Source organism: Toxotes jaculatrix, chromosome 5, assembly GCF_017976425.1.
Source record: "Toxotes jaculatrix isolate fToxJac2 chromosome 5, fToxJac2.pri, whole genome shotgun sequence".
In the NCBI taxonomy this organism is placed as follows: Eukaryota; Metazoa; Chordata; class Actinopteri; family Toxotidae; genus Toxotes; species Toxotes jaculatrix.
The window spans coordinates 13,860,348-13,881,651 of NC_054398.1; the positions used below are offsets into that span (position 1 = coordinate 13,860,348).

The window sequence follows — 21,304 nt, forward strand, 5'->3', positions numbered from 1 at the left end:
AATTATTTGACGATTTGAAAACATTTTAAAAGATTGTCTGCGTGGCACATGCCACCCAAGCAAAGACTGCAGGTTATCACAAACATAAATCAGGGACTGTTCAGTTGTCTTTATGTGTACATGGATATTTTCTGTTGTTGTTAAGGCTTTTTTAATTTCATTTTATGAGAAACAGACAATGGCACTAAAGGGTGATATAACTGTAACATCAGTCAATGTGGCACAGTATTGTGTGTGTGTGTGTGTGTGTGTGTGTGTTTGTGAGTGACAGAAACAACAATATATCTGCTAGGTGCGTCCGTGCTTTTGTTTTATGGGATTAAATAAAATGAAAAATGTTAAAATGTTAATTGAGGCTAAAGCAATAAGGGGATCTGCTGTGTATCTGTTGATCCTGACACATACTTATGTTTTGAATATCTGGTATATTTATAGCACATATATAACATTATTACTTATTTTATGCATGTAACACAATCACCTGTAAACAGATGTGATGTTAGAGGAAAAACATTTTTTTTTAAATTGAATTTGATAATTGTGCTTTGATTTCCAACCAATCATCATATCATCATAATAACATCATAATTTCATCATAAACAAATTATATTAAACTTTACAGTACAGTTCTGTGATATGACCCCTCATGTTATTTGCATGACTGGTTATTGATGTCAATTTCCATTAACATTTAAATTTGCAACTGCATTTTATTGGCCCGTTTAAAACAATAAAAGGCAACTGAATACACACACATTTGATGTTTACATTGTGTGCAGGGAATGTGTCACATACTGTATGTTTTTTAAATACACATAAATGCACAGTCCTCACACTTTTCCAGAAAAGAATAGAATAATTTTTCTGATTGGTGTAAATGTACGCCTTGAGAAAGTTCAGCAGAGATATGAGAGGAGACGTTCTCCCAGACTGACACTGGGAGTTCATTTCCGTAGTGATAAATATAGAATTGTAATATTTTACTAATATTACAGCTCTCAGGTGAATGTTCATTTACATTTACACACACAATTTACACACACACACACACACACACACACACACACGCTGGTGTAGACACTTGCACATGCACAGGCCGTACTGTAAAACCATTCTTTCCATGCCCTCAGGTGTATGCCAGGGGTTGTTGTTTTCGCTGTAATATATAGTTAGCCCTTCCACCAATTTACCCTGTCAGTGCTAATGGGGCAATTAACCACTGTGATACCCCCCAGGCAGAAAGAGAGCCAAAAGCTCCCCAACTCCAAACTTGTCTTTATGACATTTATATGACAAAATGTGGGGGAAGCTGGGGACCCATCTGACACCTTGGAGGGTCCTTAATGTCACTCCCTCCCTTGCCCCCACCCCTTTCTGCCCCAGGGTATGGCACTGAGGAGGAAGTGTAATACATCATGTACAGGAGAGGCTCAGGCCTCGTCCAGGAGGGAGAAAACTTTGTAGTGCATCCAAACATTCAATGGGGCAACTCTGACTTACACACTGTGTCCAATTATGCACAATCATGAATGTGAACTGGCCTCACACATAGGCAAACACACTTCAAGGTAACATACTCCAACTTGACCTCTCCCTTCATTTAAGCCTTTTTGGTGTCTATAAGTCCCTCTATCTTTGTCTCCGCTCACATTCCCCCTGTCCTTCTTACATCCCCAAGGAGGCAATAACCTCCCTAGCAAGTGCTTCCCCTTGAGCCGTTGTCATAGTAACTTGTGGGCTGGTCGACATGACAACCCCACCATGGTCCAGAGATAGATGATAGGCCAGAAATGGGGAGGGAGAAGGCACATGGGGGATTTGCACCCCCTTTAATTTGGTTTTCCTGATGCTGATTCAAGATGTTATTTTTTCCCCCTCTCTCTGAGGGTGAGGTGCAGTCAGCATCAACCTGCTTTACATTTACGCAGGTATTCTCAAACACGGTCGGCCTACGAGCAGCTCCACTAAACAGCTACCTGCTTTGCTTTGTGGCACCTGAATAGACATCCCTGTATTATCAGCCTTGTTCCATAATCCCATAAATATATATATATATATATATTTTTTTGTAATCATGGAAATACAATTTAGTATAAAATATTGTGCTATTTTTCTATTCTATATTTCTTCAACAGACCATATAAAACAGTTATTATCTTATTATTATTTTCTTCTAACCTGAGTGTTATCACACTTTGCCCTTTTTGGGCACTAACTCCAGATTCTGCTATTTACCTCTACGTTTAATACGTAAAAAAAGATATTTACATTTAAACCCCCCGCCTTCCCAAGATTTTATCTCCTAAATCTGACAGAAGTCCTGTAACTGTCCCAGCATCAGTTTACAGACTTTGTCAAACCACAAGTTAAAGTATGAGTCAAAACATCAGTCCGTGATACTTGCTTTCTGTGGAAGAGAATCCATTGCTGTTTCTCAAAGAAAAAGCAAAAACGTCAGTTTGTCACAAAATATACTAAATAATGTACATGGGTAAAAGGCACCAACAGTAATTGACAGTAGATAATAGATGACCTAGTAGATTTGCATGAATACATTTCATTTATTTATTACATTTTCTATTTATTATGACTACTCTGTTTTTCAAAAAGGACAGGTAGGATATAGTCCTTCAAGTGGAGGACTCAGTGAGAAGAACCGTTCTCTCTACAGACGTTCTGAGCAGGATGATGAATCCCAGCCAGCTCCAGGAATCCTGCCCCTCAGCTGACCCTGATCTCTGACCCCTGTGTAGAGGGGAGCAAGCAAAAAGAGATATTTCCTATAAGGATCAATAAGTATGATTATTAATCAGGACTATTAAAGACATATTATACTTAAAATATATCAAAACATAAAAACATGTTATGCTCAGTCAAACATTTTTATGCTAAAAAATATTAAAACAAAATCACAAAAGTGCAAACGATAAATTAATTAAAAATATTTCACCCTTATTTGTTTGATTTAAAATAAACAGGTTGTTTGCCAAAAATTCTGTGATGCACCAAAAAATTAAACACTGGATAATTCCCCAACTATTAATACAACTAATAAAATCTCTTTCTCTCAGTTTTTAATTATTTTACAGTTCCTCAAATGAATAGGAACAATTTTGTGATGACAGACTTTCAGGTGGATTTTTACTATTGATGTGTGTCTATCAGGAAAAGGTTTGTTTGGGCTGTGGCCTTACATGTTTCACTCAAGGTCCCCAAAGTCACTTTGTCACAGCAACTGCAATCGTAACAAGGCAAAACTGAAACACTACTACCTCTTCTACCTCAGATGCTCCCTTGTATGTTCACATCACAGAACCACATAGTTAGCTTTTTGTTCTTAGTAATTTTCCTGATTGTGCACTTTGATTATGATTTAGTAACGTTTCTTATCTGGCCTGTTTTGTGTGTGTTTTTTAGGGTGGGGGATATGTTTGATGTGCTTCTTTTTCGTTTTTGTTGCCTCTGCCTTTGATAGATGAATTCCCCCTTGGGGATCAATAAAGTGTATCGTCTCATCTCATCTCATCTCATCTCATCTCATCTCATCTCATCTCATCACTCCGGCTATGGCCTCCTGCAGGAGGACATTAATGACATTAATGTTAGATGTAGATGAGTGTGTCTACAGCTAGCCAGTATTTAGATCCACTGATAAATAGATCGATAGATAGATAGATAGATAGATAGATAGATAGATAGATAGATAGATAGATAGATAGATAGATAGATAGATAGATAGATAGATAGATAGATAGGAGGGAGAGGGGGAGATTTAATTGTTACTCGTTCTATTTCCAGTTCACATTAAATGGCTCAGCCACTAAACGTGGCTGTAAAACTGAACAACAGCGCCCCTCGATGGTCTAAACCTGTAACTGAAAGCAGCCCAGGAGCAATAACATTGAAGGTGTCCTCTCGGGCACCGTACATTCGCGGAAGTCGTCTATCACATTGTATAGGAAGATACTGTGGCAGTGTTTTCTGGATAATATTTGCAGAATTTGACTTTTTAATTCTTATCACTACCCTTTTATTACAGGACTTTTGAATATGGATGATGAATGGGAGGAGGAGGTATGAAATGAGATAAAACACGGATAGCGGTATCAACATTAGCTTCATGGAGCTAACACGTTAGCTATGGATTATAGGGAACAAATGACATTCATTTCGCCTCTGACCTAAATATTGTGTCAGGCCCCTGTAAATGTAAATAGTTAAGTTATAGTAATTTACTTTTATTTGCCTGTTGCAAATTCATCGTTGTTTGTAGAGCAAGTTGTGTTCATTTCTATAATAATTCTTTAAAAAGCACCCATTTTGTCTGTTTGTTTTGTTTAGGAGAAGCTTGTTGTGGTGGAGCTCTCCGGTATAATCAACAACGACTTTCTGTCCAAGTGTCGGGGCACATGCAAGATACTGGTGAGTTGCAGGAATTGTTGTGTTTAGGTGAAGACAGAGAAGATACCTGACCACTGTGCATGACATTGACATAAACATCACTGTCCGTCCCTCACTGCTGATCCACTGACTTAGTTTTTTTTCCATTTGTCTTCAAGGATATTGACAGTGAGAAGCCCATGATGCAGGTTGGACAGTATGTGTTTGCAGGAGAATATGAAGGTGAGAATGAATAAAATTAAATTTAAAAAACCCTCTCCTTCCGTTCTTCTTTAAACAAGTTATGTTGCAACATGTCACCTCAAAAGAGCCATTTTCTAGTCTGAAATACTGTTTTTGCAACCATTGCTCAGCTACTGCAGTTTCAGTAATGACCTTCAGAAAACTGAGAATCGTTTAATCAACACCATTAATAATATATTGTTTTGCAGTAAACAGTGCAAAAATAGAAGCAGAGTTTTAGACTCATTATTTCAAAATAAAATGTACAAACTATTTTTGACTAGCACTGAAAGAGCATCCATGAACTTGTAAACAAAAGTTTTACTTTTTACCTTTCCCTTATGAAAGACGCTTTGGGAACTTGTGTGCTATTCGAGGAGGGACCACAGAAAGGTAAGGCTCTCCTCCATACGTTCTCACTGTTCATTCCTGTGTTTGAGTTAGTCATCATTATTATTATTTTAATTCCTTTTGGTGTATATCTGTAGGAAAAGCAGACAGTGGTCCAGAGCTCAAGTACATGTGCCACACCGTGAAGAAGCTGATGATGCAACGAATCTTCCTCACTGAGAAAAAAGATAGTGAAACCAGTACAGGTTAGCCAAAACAGCTGAACTCAACATTGTGCAAATGTGTTGTGATTGTTTTCATCTAATACAGTTAATATCACTTGTGTTTTGTGATACACACTTTAAAATATCACTGCTTTTTAGGAGTAGATTGAGCCAACCTGCCCTTTTTATCTGCAGTTTGACAAAGAATCAGCCTTTCACAAGATTGCTAAAAAACCCAAATATGGATTTTTTTGTGTGTGTTGTCCCAGCAGGAAGCGGTGATGGTGATGAACAGAAGGACACAACCTGTCAGTCCAGTCAAGAAGAAAATGACAAGCAACAGGCAGAAGCAGAAGAAGAGATGAACAACACAGATTTGGAAGACTCAGCAGTGGGTTGAGAAACAGGGGGGTTTGTTACATTATGACCCTGCTATGCATGTGCAGAGACGTCAGCATTTTGTGAGGCTGTGCGAGGACTCTGGTTATTCAAAGACAGAAGTGACTGAACAGTGGTAGGAATACTCAGCTTAGCGGCAGGAAGTGCTTTCATTGTGCTTCTCTGATCTCTGATATCAACAATCTAACCAGCAGAGGGAAAGAATCACAACTGCAGAAATTGATCAATAGATAAAAAATGAGTCAGCAACTCTTTTGATACTCAAGTCATTTCTCATGTGAATATGTCAAATGTAGTGTTTCAGTCCTCTGAAATGTGAGAATTTGTTGATTTTACTTGTTTACATTTATTGGGGGTTTTATACTGTTGTTTGGGCAAAAAAGAGACTTGATTACATCATCTTGAGAAGTATGAAAGTGTAGTGGGTATGTCTTATTGTTTTGGATTTTGGGTGCAGATTAATAGATAATGAGAATTATCTTTATTTGCAGCCCTAGTCAGAAATCTACTTCAACGGCAAGGTTATAGCAGAAATGTGCTCACTGGACAATGAGCCATTTGTACATTTAGTGACAAGGGTGCTTGACTTAAAAATATAAAGACCTTATTTTCTGATTTGTAATAATTTTATCAGCACTATTATAGAGATAATGTTTACAGTGTTACTGCTAAAAGTAAGTGAAAATGTTTTATTTGTTGATTAAATAAATTTGGCTCACGGAAAACTCGCCATCTTTATTTTTTGAATGTACACTGATTTGGAATGAGCAAAAGTTTGCCACTCAGGCCCCAGTGCCTTCCATGTTTTAAAAAACTTAATATTAATTAAATAAATAACACTGCTACTGCAGTTTATGGTGTTGTTCCTCTTCACTAGAGCGGGAAAATTACGGCTTTTGGTGCTGCTTCTGTCCAGCTTACTTGTCTCAAACACTGTAGTGTCAGTTTTATGAATGAACGGGGTTTTGTTGACTTTGAGGACGTGGCGGTTCTCGGCCAATCCAATCACCGATGTTCTCCTGAAGTAGACCAATCAGCGAGCGACATCACACTCGCCTTCTCAGAGCCTGATTGGTCGGTTGGTGTTTTAGCACAGGAAGTGCATGGGTGTGTTTCCGAGGGGAGGGTCGAAAACTGCAACGACGAACTTCCCTGAAGACACCGGTGAGTTACTCCGATAAATGTTTGTTTTAAAATACAAAAAGTAACAAAGAAGTGTTTCTCCTGTAGCTAGTCTTTGGAAAGATGCATTATGAGCGATTATGTAGTTGCCTAATTACCTTCACCGGACGAGTGAAACGGCAGGTTAAACTAACGGCACCCTAGGTTAGCCAGTATAATGTTAGTCTCTATCCTTTGGTTTGGATGGAAACGGTGGTAAATGGAAATAACTTTACACAAACTACTGCTACTGAGAGACAGTATGATGTGCCACAGTAATGCAGTCAACAGTGGACATCTTTTAAGAAGGAATCGACCGATCATAATGCTTTTTCCCCGTATCCGAATACTAGTATTTCGCTGATGTTGCAATGATATTAACGTAACCATCTCTTTTTAAAACGATTTGGTTCCTGGCAGATTACCTTTAAATAGATTATCATGGAGTAAATGCAAATTGTGTGTGTTGCATTTTTGCCTCTTTACCTTACTTTTTCTTGATTTGCTTAAGTTAATACAACAGCCCTGCAATAAATCAAATCTTAATGAAGGTCTCAATGTGTAGTTTTTTTATAGCAAGTCTGTAGTTTGTGGTGCTTTGGATTGTATTGGGTGATATGGTGTGATACAGTGATACGGACAAAAACTTGAATCAATACCTCTTTAAAACAGCCCAAACATAACCTGAAAACTATAACCTTCATGGAGGGAAGATGTGTTGCAGGGCTGTTGTATCAGAGGGCATGAGTTTTAGTAAAGTATTCCCAATAAAGTAACAGTAGTTTGTAATCTAGTTTGATAAATTCAAAATTCAGAGGTATTAGTTAAAAACAAATTAATAACTTGTTGTGTGTGAATGATTATGTTAATGTTTTGAGAATTGCTGAGCTGGTGGTAATACAATATATAGGATGTCAGCTGCTACAGAAGTAAAACAAACGTGAGATTGCATCAGCTGTAACAGTTGACCCTAGTAATTCCTGGCATAGCTGGAGTATTTGCCTGCACCATGAGTCATACACTTCTAAACTGGCATGTGCAGAGTTGAGTAGCACCAAGTCAAAAGCTGTGCTGACACAATCTGTTTGTACGCCAGTATGAAAAAGTACACAGTTAACTTAGATATGCATGCAAAGTTGTTTTTTGGGTTTTTTTTTTTCCAAAATCTGTATGAGCAATAACCATCGCTCTTTTTTTTCTTTGTTTGGACTTGTTGCCCAGACGGCTTTTGCACATACGCAAGATGGAGCTGCGGCCACTTGTCATGTGCTTTGCTCTCTGTGTGGTTTATGCCACCAGCAAACCCACCGAGAAAAAAGACCGTGTTCACCACGATGAACCCCTGAGTAACCGAGAGCACGATGATGCAGAGAACTTCGACTATGACCATGAAGCATTTCTGGGACAGGAGGAGGCCAAGACATTCGACCAGCTCACACCAGAGGAGAGCAAGGAGAGACTCGGGTAATTATACATGTTAGGGGGACTGTGTGAATCTGTTGAATTACTGGGGATATACGAGGTTTCTTCTTCTTTTACAGCCATAATGGAAATAATTTTTCTAGCGGAATGCATGAATAATAGTTGTTGTGTTACTGTGGTTTCACCTGAGGGTTCTGTAAATTTCATCTGAGGTGACACACCACTAGACATTGTGAAGGAACAATCTGAACGTTTGCCATTTCTCTGCAGCATGTTGGTTGAACGTATAGATGAGGATAAGGATGGCTATGTGACAGTCGAGGAGATGAAGAAGTGGATCAAGCACGCTCAGAAGAGGTGGATCTACGATGATGTGGATAGACAGTGGAAGAGTCATGACCTCAACGGGGATGAGGTGGTGTCCTGGGAGGAGTACAAGAACGCCACATATGGATACATTCTTGGTACGGCTGCAGATTGTTTTAATTCATTTGATGTATCCCAGTTGTGCTACCTGTATACTAAACAGACATAAATGAACTTTTCCACACTTGTGCACACACACTATACAAAGCTGTGCCCTCTGACTTGCAGATGATCCTGACCCCGATGATGGCTTCAGCTACAGGCAGATGATGGCTCGCGATGAGAGAAGATTCAAAATGGCTGACCAAGACAATGACATGAAAGCCAACAAGGAGGAGTTCACAGCCTTCCTTCACCCCGAGGAGTATGACCACATGAAAGACATTGTAGTTCTGGTGAGTGACAAACACACACACATACTCTCTCTCACACATAGGTGTTAAATGATGACACTAACACTGTTTCTTCTACATGCCCTCTCACTGCCTGGTCTTCTCTTTCTTTTCCACAGGAAACTATGGAAGACATTGACAAGAATGGAGATGGTTTAATTGATCTGGATGAGTACATAGGTGAGTTCATATACCCTAGTGTCTTATAAGTTTCATCAGTTTGTGCCACATTATTTTTGGGTATTATTCTTGCCAAGACAGATGACAGAGTAAAAAAGTTTATCAGTAAATGTTTGAGGAACCATTATGATGAAACAGCAATTCCTTATGCAATTGCAAAACACTAATAGCACTTGTACAAAGAATCATTGCAACATCATCAACACCCTCTTACTCAGCCTGCTCTTATCTTTTTTTTTTTTGTACTCTAGGTGACATGTACAACCAGGAGGGAGACGCTACAGAACCAGAGTGGGTGAAGACAGAGAGGGAGCAGTTTACCGAGTTTAGAGATAAAAACAAAGACGGGAAGATGGACAAGGAGGAGACCAGAGACTGGATCCTGCCCAATGACTACGATCATGCTGAAGCGGAGGCCAAGCATCTGGTCTACGAGTCAGATGCAGACAAAGTATGTACAGGAGAAGTTTCAGATCATTTCAGATTTCAACAGAACAACAACATTCACACTTCTTATGAATTTTACTTCCTATCTCATTCACTGAATGTTGAAAGGGAAGTAAAAGCGTGTTTGAAAGCACACCTTAGTTTTGCTGATATATTGTAGCCCTTTAGGGCTTATTTGGGATGCTTATTTGTGTACTGACACAAATACAAAGCCTATCCTGTTTGTTACTCTCCCTCCATCAGGATGGCCGTCTGACCAAGGCAGAAATCGTGGACAAGTACGACCTCTTCGTGGGCAGCCAGGCGACCGACTTCGGAGAGGCTCTGACTCGACACGACGAGTTCTAACATCCACCTGCCTCTAAAGACTTTTGTATTCATCTTGTGTATACCACCTTACTCCTCCAACAGTAGACTGCCACGGACAATAATTTATTTGATTTCTTGAATGTGTCCCATTGTACACACACACACACACTAACATTTTAAGTAACATGTCCATGCTCGGCCAGTGTTTCCTCGTTCTCAGTCGTGCATAAGATTGGGATATATCGCCAGCCTTTTTTTCTGCTTCCACCCCCTATCCCTGTCTTGTTCAGGTCAGGCGAATGACAGTGTTAGATGACACTTTTTTGTTTGTTTGAAAGTATGTTTTATGATGAAATAGCCATGTTTTGTTACAAAACCTTTGACGGATTAACAAGTTTAGGCTTGCAGTTCACAGAATAGTTGGCCATAGCATTTCTTTTTGCAATGCACTGGACTGTGAAGAACAAAGCTTATTTCTAGCCATTAGAATTTGTCCTACTCCTCTGTCTAATCGTGTAATCAGACTCTCACTGAGAATACTAGTTTCTGATTCACTTGAACTTTGTTTTGATGTTTTTATTGATCATTCGTTACATAGTATAGGTGTTTGGAGCGAGGAGTAAATTTCAGTTGACAATGAAGACTATTTGGACTAGTGCAATACAGTATCATCAGTGGGACCACGCTGTGTTTGCTATACTGGCCCCCAAAGCATCCATGTTGACACAAGCTGGTTGTGCTGTTTGTAAGTTGAAGAAATCAAGATGAACTTAGGGACTGATGGATGCTTTGTCCTCGAAGCTGCCTCTTTTCTTCTTTCTCATCACCTCAACAGTGTGCGTGTGAGAGTATGTGAGAGTGAGCATGTGAATTTATGTGTGTACATAGTCCTCCTGATGACTGGCTTCCCCTGTTGTTTTGAGGCTATGTTTTGATTTTGTTTGATTCAGCTGAACTATTAACTCATTTGTGTGCCAAGCAAAAACCTTTGTCCTTTTTTTGTAAAGGCAAAAAAAAATATGCTCCTTTTCCTTCCTATATATGTTTATGCTCGTATTATCACTACCACCATTTATAACCACTGTTGATAATTTTTATGCTATACTGTAATGTATATGATAATGTTTTTTTACAGGCTCACTGCAGCAACAAGCCTTTCACTAGTGACTTTACTGTAAATAAGTTGTTGGTCTGCAAACGGAGCACTAAAACAAGCAGGTCCAGTTTTTGCGATTGATGAGAATGTCTCAGTAAAAACAAATAAAATTGGAGCTTTTAGTCTGATGTATTCTTTTGACTTGTACTAGTTGTGAGGTGTCCTTTACATGGCACTTGATATTATAAATGATTTGGTGCTTATCACGCTCTGTTGCCAAGCTAGTGCTCTCAGAAGTTGTTTCTGTGGGGGAAAAAGAGGCAGACTCAGTTTTTTTTGCCCCAAAACCTTCACATTTTGTATAAATATGATTTAAAAGATCTTTAATAGCTTTAAGTTGGCATTGAAATTTGTCAGTGTTGCATTAATGTGTTTTGTTTTTTTGTTTTTCAGCTTTCTGCCTCTTTAGGAAATGTTCTGTTTCCTGGTTTCCTTCAGGCAGCTGACTCACTGAATCTCTGGATTACTGTTTCAGACTCTTTTCCTGTCACCGTTGCTCTCAGGAGAACACTTTGTTTCCTAATCTCCACATAATAAATCAAATATTGTCAATTTGAATCTACAGACACTCAAAAATATCACAACTGATTATGGTATACAATGCTTGCGGTCTATTCTCAAGGCATATCACTGTTCTAATCACCACGTGTCAGATGTAGATTATTTATTGTTTCAATTTACCCAGATAAATGCTGATGAACATACAGCTTTCCCTTTTTAAATTGTCGATTTAGGACTTTTAGTGGCTTGGGGCCCAACTCAAACCTAAACCCAACCCTCTTGTTCACCTGGCCAAGCGGAGCAGGCAGCACAGTTTCTCTTCAATAACTTCTCATGGCTCATTGTTTCAGTCCAACAATAACTTTACTCATGTTCAAAGAAAAAACTGAGGCAGCTTGTAGAGTAGGCAAACCAAAACAATTATCGCTGCAGTACACTATGTAAAAGTTTTAAACATACAGTACTCTGCAGCTATTAAAAGGGTAATTCCACAGGGAACCGCGCAGGGTGCAACACAGCTGCTGGACATTTCTCTGTGAGTTTAAAGGGTCCAGCATTCCGTACTCCCGTGATGTCACAGCTGAAATAGAACACCCGCTGTGACATCACTGAGCGGAATGTGGGGGGTCAGACGTTCTGTCCTTGTGGAATTTTAATTCCAGAGAGGAGCCGTTTTCTGTGATTTCTTGTGGATTTACCCTTTAAGAGAACACAATCTCATCATTCGTAAACAAAGAGAAAAAATCTTGACTCATGACAAGATGGTATATAGGTGCTATTGTTACAGTGGGTGAATATTGTATACTGTATTGTTGAAAAATACATAATACACAGTAAGTTTGATTTTTTTTTTAATGAACCTTGTGCATTAAAGGTCGCTTATCCCTGTCATCTAGGTTAATGATGTGGTAAGAATGTAACAGAAACGTGTATTGTTGTTAAGTGCTTTTGTAAGAGTTTACATATGGTCTATACGGTGTGTGAACATACACATCTTTCCTTTTGTAGCCCCTGAGCTGTGTATCTTGTATATGTACAATATTCTGTCCTCTTTCATGTCTCTGTAGTACCTACAGCACTGCAGAATCAGACTGTAGTGTTTCTTTCTTGCTCGATGACGTGCCCGCTGTCTGCTCTCTGTCATCCGTCTTCACTTTACCTCCTGCGTGCTCTGTCGTCCACCCCGTCACTCTCGGTGCCTGCGATATTATAGTAACATCACTTACTAAATGTGATAAAAATGGGATTACATCGAGCAATCACTCTCAGCAGCTCCTCTTCGTCTGACTCTAACTCACCCTCACCCTCACTGTTCTTGTCTGCATCTTCATCTCCTAGAAAACCATCATCATCCTCATCCCCCTTCCTTTGGCCATCCTGGGTGTGTCCAGAGTTCGCTGAGGACCTTCTGTCCTGAGATGGAGTACCACCATCTGCAACTGGGAGTTCTGATTGGTCTGTTTGGTCCAGTGATGTGGAGGGCTGGTCTACTTCTGCGCTTAGAGTCATAGATGTTCGCTCTGGTGTCACTGGAGGTGTGTCAGTGGGTGACTTATCTATATGTACCAGTCTGGCTTTTAAAGGTGCATGCTCGGGGGTGGGTGGGGGTGTGCTCCCCTGCTTGGGAAGGGGTGAGGACAGTAAAGGTGAATATGGGGGTGTCTTCACACGAGGTTTGCGGAACGGTTTGTCTATTTCTGCTGACGCAATTCGGGTGTGACTGCATGGAATACTGGTTTGAGAGGAGGGGCTGGTCACAGGGTCATCACTGGTGGTTGTTTGCGGGGTTTGTGAATCAGGGCAAGTGAAAGGAGGAGTGCTAGTGGCATCATGAGTTTCAGGGCCTGGACTGTTGTTAGGTAGTGTCTCAGTAGGGTCCAGGAATGTAGCAGGTGGTGAGTCAAGGTTTTCTTTGGATGGTGCAGCGTCTTGAGCCATGTGTGTATGATTCACGTCCTCAGTGGCTGGGTGAAAGGTAGGTGAACTAGAGGAGCTTTTGATTGGTGCAGAAACATTGTGATTGAATGTCACAGGGCTGCACACATTTTCGGTGGGGATGACTCTGGTGTCAGGTGCAGCAGTCGTACTGGGCGGAACAGGTCCTCGGCAGGAGGGGAGGTCTTGGTGGGCGTAAACACTAGGTTTTTCAGGAAAGCTGAAGGAGGGATTGCAGGTTCCATATTCTTCATTATTAAAGGGTACTTCCTCCATGTGCGGCATGGCACTGCGATGACTCACCTGAGGAGTGACCACAGTCATTAAGTCAATGTTTGGAAAGAAGACATGGTGTACAGCCACTGTTTGTTTTTTTGTTTGCTTTTGTTTTTGTTTAGTTTTTTCACCCATCAGCTGGTAGGGTGAGTGAAAGGATGGTTGAGGTTAAAACATGATGTGACAGTCTCTAACACGCTTTCGTGGTATATTCAGGTGAACTGTTATGCATCCACATCCTGTGGATATACTCATGCAAAAAACCCTGTCCAGTAATATTTGCAACAAAAAGTCTATGGCCATGCTAGCATATCTGTGAGTCTGTCCTGATGTGCACTGGTGTTTTGAGCTAAATGCTAATGTCAACATGTTAATGTTGCAGTAGCTAATGGTACAATGGTAACATGCCTTTGTTTACCAGGCACAATGTTTACCATGTTCACCATCTTACTTTAATAGAAATTACGGCAGTTCACTCTCATTAGATCACTGGATCAAATTTATAGTAATCACATACAGTGAATTCTTTATAAAGTAGTTGTTTGTAAAGGAATGGGACTGGAAATCAGGGCAAGAGTGAAGGAGTTACAAAAGAAAGTAAGTAACTCACCAGTTGGAACCACTGTAAGCTCTGTGGGAATATATGCAGTAGAGAACATTTCAGAACTTATTTACAAACAAATCCTTCTAAATGTTAACTTACATTATTGTCATAATAATCTCACCACATTGGGGTGTTTGCCCTGGGCCACACAGCCTCTCTCCAACGGGTCCCTCTTTACCTTATGTTTCCTCTTCAACCACATCACCACAAACAAGATACATCCAAGCACAGTCATGAATACCATGCTCAGGAACAAAGCTTTGCCCACAGTGCAGCCTATCAGACGGTCATCTCCCAGCGGACTTAGAGGGACTGCAGTGTACACAGACAGATACACAGTGTTTCAGTCTGAAGGCTCAATAGCAATAAGCAGTGTATGTGAACATCTAAGTGTATATCCTTACTTGATTGTCCTTCAGACAACACCTCGACCACTACAGTAGCAGAGGCGGCATCGCCTGACTCCTGGTCTATAGCTGTTACCTGTAAAGTATTTTGACTGTTTATCACATCGTTGTTTTTATACCTTTAGTCATTACGAGATTTTGATAAAAGACAAAGAGGTTGTGCAATAGGATAAGCTGGATTAACTGATTTAGCAGCATGTGAATATTCAGTAAAACTATGTTTTAGTTGTTGCAACAGGACATGTTCATTGAATATCAGATCAGTCTTGTTTTTAGTAAGGTTTAGGACATGCTGGTTAATTTTATTTCCATCCATCCATCTCCTATACCGCTTAATCCGTCAGGGTCGCGGGGAGTTGGAGTCTATCCCAGCTGACTACAGATGAGAGGTAAATTTTATTTCCTTAATTTTCATTTCCTTTTTTTCCCTTAATTTTATTTTCTTCTAGTTCCTGTTGGACAGAAATAGTTAACCTTTACTAACTGGTTTTCTTATTGCATTTGTGTAATTATACTACAGTGAGTGATGTTGCTGTGCTTGAAAAAAAATAGTGTATTACTACCTATAGGATTTCTTTGCTTTTAACCATCTGATCAGCCTTATGATGGATTTACTATGTCAATCAGCTTTCATGCAATACAGGAAATCAATCTAAACACTTTCATTAAAAAGAAAACCATATATGTAAAATAACATTTTTTAAATGTAGTTATTGGTCTAAAAGTGAAAAATCAAATATGAGGTTTGAAACTCACCTCTAGAATGTGTCTCTGTTTTGGTTTGAGTTGATTTGCCCTGGCGATCAGAAGCCCCTCCTGTGTAAGTTGGTAGATCTCTGTGTGATTGGATGTAGGACTTAATGTGAAGTAGATCATGGGGTTGAAACCCTGTCAATTCATGGAGGAAAGGAGTTGATGGGTAACAGAAAACTAAACAAATATGGAACTGCACTGATCATTTGTGGACCATGATGATTGTTCTATATCTGTTCATGTAGCAGTGCATACGTAGTTAAAGTCGTGGTCTTGGACATGTAACATCAGTGCTTTGCTGCCATAGGTATTGACCAGAGAGGCAGGGCTCTTTCCAGCATTTACAAAGCCATAATATTCAGCTTTGTCAAACTCTGGATGAAACTGGTTCTCTGCCAGGATTCGGACCAACACTGTAGCAACAGAGTATTTCCTGGGGTCATCGTCTTGGTATGCCTGGGTGAGAGACACAGAGACAATAGAGAGAATAGTATTGTGAGTAAGAAAGAAAAGTTGGTATCTTGCTATGAACCCTGCTATGATCACTGAGTATGTGGGTCTTACCATGACCTTAAGATGCAGCACTGGAGTTGTGAGTCTGTCTCTCACCCCCTGAATGAGTTTCACAACCCCTGTCTCTTTATCCATCAGGAAACGGCCATCGTCGTCTCCTAGCATGAACACAAACACAGTTACAGATGTACACAAAAAAGTACAGCACATTTTAAATGTTGTAAGCTGTGTATGGTACCTGAGAGAATGGCATAACTGAGTGGAGAGCTGAGTCCTCTATCTCCATCCACCGCATGAATGGGACCAGGAGAGAAGTCCAGCACAATGTCCTGCAGCATGAAACACATTTAGTGGTCTTCTAATCAGATCCTTATATATTGTAGTCATAAACAGACGCCTGAGAAGCCTGGATCTTGCAATTTGGCAGAAACTGAGCTTGTCAAATATCCATATGATCTCAGAATGTTTTCAGAGTCAGAGTTAAGACTTAATCATGCAGTTACACAATGTCATTTGAATATGAGTGCTAAAACACAAGATTGCCTCACAAATAGGGCAGTAAATCTGCTATTTATGAGTATAGATATAACATGATCACACCACAAGTACGCTTTCAAAGCCTACGAATGGTTGCTGCACAACACCAAACACCTGCGTTGCTGGGATTTTTCATTTTCAAGTCAGTTAAATGATTATGTATGTGCACATTAAACCCTTTCTGAACCTATTGCATTATCTCAAAAACGCTTTGTAACCAAGCTTTACATGAGGTAAATGATGTGGAAAATACAACCCAGAATATTATATGGAAATTCTACAGTATATAACACTAATATGTGTGTTCTGTGACTGAGGGAAGGTTTTTATCTACTGACCTCTTCCCCCTCTGTGACGTTGACTGTGTACACAGGGCTGGTGCAGATGCGACTGGTCTCATCTTGGAAAAGCAGCGTGCAGGGCAGAAACTGTGGGTACTGGTCATCTCCATCCAGGACAGTGATGGTGATGTTGGTGCTGGTGTTGAAGCGCTCAACAGTACTCATTTCCTGAGGTAATGACAAGTCAAGTTTTCCTTAGAGGATATTACACTGGTAAAGCATTCTTTCATGGAGAAATGGATGGATGCATGAACTGACGTATGGTTCAGCGTCTGTAGTAGTAATTCTCAGGAGAATCAGGGAATGAAATCTTGACTTTGGGATAAATTATAGAAATGTAGAGATGAATTCAATTATTTAGATGAATGTGTGTACCATACCGAGGCATGGATGGTGACAGTGAGAAGAATTTTAGTCTCATAGTCTAGAGGCTTGGACAGGATCACCTCTCCACTGTTTGGGAGATCAACTTTGAAGTACTCCGCATCAGGCTGCAGAACACATACAAAAACATGAACAGCAATGCAGTGATTATGTGTGTGTGCTCCTTCTTGTTAAGAGTGTAAAGAGTAAAACTCACAGATGTCTGGTCAATGGAGTAAATGATCTTGTCGTTATCTGCATCTGTGGCCTGAACAGTAAAGACCACAGTATTCACTGGAGTCAGCTGGAAATCACACAGACAGAAACGCAGGCAGGAATCACTAAAAACAGTAGTAGTAGTGATATTTTAGTCTTATATGTTTTTAGTATGCATGCACAGATTTGTGCACATGTTTGTGAAAATGTCATACCTCACTGATAATAAGAGACTGGACAGTGTTTTCTGCAAACCCAGGTGAGTTATCATTCTCATTTAGAATCTCCACCATGACCCTGTACACGCTCTACAACAACAACAACAGCAAATAAATACATAAAAGGACACATACAAGTTTGAATGTCAGATGACACATTGAGGAAAAATTAGTAAGATGGTGGGATGAAGTGCACCTGAAGTGTGTCTTCTTCATAACATAATAACTCAGCCATTAGGACAGGACCTTGGGCCTGAGAGGGGGAAACAGAGAGATGAGAACAGATATGAAAAGAAGACCATTTAACGTGATCAAATATTTTAACACAAATACAGCAGGTACAGCAATGCATGTTGTCAGCATAGCTATGGAATGGGGTCTAAAAGGCGTGTTGCTGGTTTTAATTGGGAAATTACTCTGCCAAGCATCTCAGCAGCAACCAGGACAAATTTCTCTAGTGTTTCCTCACATAAAGACAAAGATTCTGGGGTCAATCCAGCAAAAATCCAAGCAGTAGATGGCTAAAATCATTTGACCTTGGTAAAGCAACCAGAGTCTAAAACCTGTGGCATAAAAAAGCTCTTAAAAGTTCTTATGACAAAAATTGTCAAATAACAAAACTATTAGGACACATAGAACACTTTTTTTGTTATTGAATTGTCTATGGCTTCTCAGTCATCCAGGTCATGGCTGTCCAAGAAGGTCTGAACTGAGGGCAACTGGACTTGGTTGTAGATCCTGAAAGTGTTCCAGCTGAAGAAGCCTCACGGATGAAAGGTGAAACGTCTCCAAGATCTACAAGTCTGTTTGCCCTCTATTCAGCTCTTCTTTAACATAATGAACTGGTCTTTTTTCAGGACAGAGTGAGACAGAGAAGAGACTGCTAATCTTTTTGACCCTTTAACAGCTGCCATGATGTAAGACAGCTGGCTGGGAAGAGGATGACGGTAAGAGAGATTGTGTTCAGTCCAAGGATGAGGTTCAATCTGTGATAGTTTGTTCTAAACTTAGATACAGCCTCCTGATTGCTGCCCCACACTATTCCAAGCCTTCCTACAGACTCGACAAATAGTCTGCAAACACAAAATCCATCATCCTTGAATTATATTCATGGCTTACCAATTATAAGAAAGTTCCAACATTCGGATCAATGTGTTTAGGGGGACGAATCCTAAGTCATTACCTCTCGATCCAGAATCTTGTCAGCTGACGTGTTCAGTCGGATGTTTCTTGCGTCCAAGAAGAACCAATCAGCATCCTTTCCGTCCAGGCTCCAGTGTACTCCATCCATTGTGGTGTCAGCCATGAGCTCAGCAACAACTTCCCCCGAAAGGCTGTTTTCTTTGATGGCCGCAAATATATCCTGACCATCCAAACATCCACCCCACCCTGACATTCCTGTGTAAATGTACATGCAGACAAATTTATGCACAGAGTTAGAAACCCATTCATTCCAGCCAAGAACCAAACTCCACTAGGAACAAATGTGAATTAGCTCTACCTGTGGCTGTGTGCAGACATAGGAAGGCCAGCAGCGAGCAGACTAGAGCGCTGGCCTGAAACACAGTCCATTTCAGCCCAGTGAGGGCCATTCCTGGGCTTTGTCAAGCCTCAGGATATAGTTCTGCCTGGAGAGAGTGGAGAGAGAAAGAAAAAGAATGAAGTCTATGAACTAAACAGAGTTATCCATTCATCCTCTACAGTGTAAATGAATGGGTTAGACTGAGCTTTACTCCGTGCCTTGATGGCAATACGTCTTAAGAATCATCATTAGGTTAAGAACCTCTCCTAATGTACAAATACAAACACGCACTCTCTACTCTGTCCCATAATTCCCTTTAATCCCCAGTACATGGGTTTCTGCCTCGCTTTCCCCAGTCTGAGAGAGCAGACCAGTACAATAGCAGCCAACTATCGTTCTCTTCATGTTTCTTGGTTGCCCTTTTTACCTTTCCCTGTTGAGCTCTGCAGTCAAGTGCTGTCCTGACTGTAGACTGTTAATCTGTTAAGACTGACAGTACCTAGTGTAGACCCTTTGACTTAAATACTTCCTGTGACTGTGGCTTTCTAAAGGTTGCATTTTCCATAGGTGCAAAAATTATTGAGCATTCATGAATCCCTCTAGCAGCAACTCTGCCCTTACACGTCTGCTTAGAAACTTGACCCTATTTCCGTATCACAACATTCAACTTCAGATATGTTTCAAGTATATTCAGTCGTGTGACTACATGTCTGTCATGCTCTTGTGAGCCTCTGGGTGCACTGGGGTGTGTGTTTGTTCATGTATTTGAATGTGGGGGCGGGGTTAGCAAGATCTGGGGTCACATCCTACTAATACAACGATTCTGATGCTAATATAAGGTAAAAAAAAAAAAAAAACACATAGAAGCTTTCTGTTACACACTCAGTATTATGATCGTTATGAACACAGACCATATATACGGTTGTTCAGCTGACTGACCTGTTGTTGTCAGACCCTCTGCAGTGTGTCTGTCAGTCTCCATATCCTCCTGACTTGCGATGGAAGCAGCATCCCTAATTCTCGAACACAAAACCCTGAAAAGCCACTCAAAAAGCCCCACTGAAGCTTTTAGGAATAAACAAAGTGACAACAACAACAACAGATAACACCGGCCACACACACACCGTCACACACACTAACACACGCACTGACCCCCTCCCCGCACACATTAAAAAGCAGACAGCGGCTTATGGTGTGTATCCTGGGATAAAAGTCAGCTCAAAGGGCTAAAGCCTGAGGGTGGGGCCTACCTGGTCAGGGACAGAGACTGAGCCAATCAGATTAAAGATGGCAAGAACCTGATGGTAAGGTCAGCGACTGGGGTCACAAGTAAATTTAAGAGATTTGTCTGGTACAAAAACACTTGACCTTCATAAACTTTGTCATGCAATGGAAGCAGTCACAGTGTCCGGTCAGCTCTTGTTCAAGCTGGACTTGCTGTATTACAGAGAATGACCAGAAATGCCCTTTTGTTTAATAAAGTCTTGGCAGCGTGTGTCATACTTTAAATGCATATGTATATTTCAGGGTATTGTATAGGTTAGAACTTGTTAAAAGAGTTTTAGCATGTACTTTGGCTACACAGCTTGTGCGTGTTGGATTTATTCAATTAGCAATGTGTGACAACTAATGGGGCCTGACAAGGGATTAACTATCAAACATCAGCTGTTCACCTCCTGAAGATTAACCCACATCCTTTTACACTCTTGTCCCAGCATGCACAGGCACACACACTCACACACAAAGGCACACTTAGATGAGTGTATCACCACATATCTTCTGGGCTCCTGTGATGAAAGAAATTGTCTGGCTCCATGAGAGATGTTTTGGTTTGTACAGACATGTGAGTGGTTTCCATTGTCAGAGAAAGGAGGGGGGGCAGAGCAGAGGTGTTTAAAGACTAAAATGTGCCTCAGGGGAAAAGGCTGAACAGTCTGTGTTCCTGACAGAGTGCAGAGAACAAGCATTCCTCAGAGTAAATAAATGTTTAAAGATGCAATAGTGAACAGAGACATCAAGACCTTGCTTGTTTTTTTTATGTTATAGCTTTGTCATAACATGCTACACTTAACAATATTTGTAAGTAAATAATAAATCTCACCACTCGGC

The 21,304-nt window shown here is 40.4% G+C and overlaps 3 protein-coding genes across 5 annotated transcripts; 2 read left to right on the forward strand and 1 right to left on the reverse strand.

Annotated features, from left to right (window-relative positions):
- Positions 1-3,929: 3,929 nt before the first annotated feature.
- Positions 3,930-6,301, forward strand: gtf3c6 (general transcription factor IIIC, polypeptide 6, alpha). 3 transcript variants are annotated; one of them, XM_041038073.1, is made up of 7 exons: positions 3,930-4,074; positions 4,342-4,422; positions 4,560-4,623; positions 4,972-5,016; positions 5,112-5,219; positions 5,447-5,597; positions 5,643-6,301. In XM_041038073.1, the coding sequence occupies exons 1-6, from the start codon at positions 4,051-4,053 to the stop codon at positions 5,575-5,577; spliced, it is 453 nt and encodes a 150-aa protein (XP_040894007.1). In that variant the 5' UTR covers positions 3,930-4,050; the 3' UTR covers positions 5,578-5,597; positions 5,643-6,301. The 3 variants fall into 3 exon arrangements, with proteins under 3 accessions (XP_040894007.1, XP_040894005.1, XP_040894008.1); XM_041038071.1 differs by having other exon boundaries at positions 5,447-6,301; XM_041038074.1 differs by having other exon boundaries at positions 5,450-6,301.
- Positions 6,302-6,660: 359 nt separating this feature from the next.
- Positions 6,661-11,131, forward strand: calub (calumenin b). The gene is made up of 7 exons (XM_041038950.1): positions 6,661-6,740; positions 7,959-8,201; positions 8,430-8,623; positions 8,754-8,920; positions 9,037-9,097; positions 9,349-9,548; positions 9,788-11,131. Exons 2-7 carry the CDS (start codon positions 7,981-7,983, stop codon positions 9,890-9,892), a joined length of 948 nt encoding a protein of 315 aa, XP_040894884.1. The 5' UTR covers positions 6,661-6,740; positions 7,959-7,980; the 3' UTR covers positions 9,893-11,131.
- A 1,597-nt stretch (positions 11,132-12,728) lies between these two features.
- Positions 12,729-19,265, reverse strand: LOC121182452 (cadherin-related family member 5). Its single transcript, XM_041038954.1, has 15 exons — positions 19,175-19,265; positions 18,857-19,071; positions 17,870-17,926; positions 17,671-17,763; positions 17,457-17,543; positions 17,257-17,367; positions 16,874-17,044; positions 16,237-16,327; positions 16,050-16,156; positions 15,741-15,941; positions 15,489-15,620; positions 14,730-14,808; positions 14,447-14,637; positions 14,332-14,352; positions 12,729-13,748 (listed from the first exon to the last, which is right to left on the reverse strand). Exons 1-15 carry the CDS (start codon positions 19,263-19,265, stop codon positions 12,729-12,731), a joined length of 2,667 nt encoding a protein of 888 aa, XP_040894888.1.
- Positions 19,266-21,304: the final 2,039 nt, after the last annotated feature.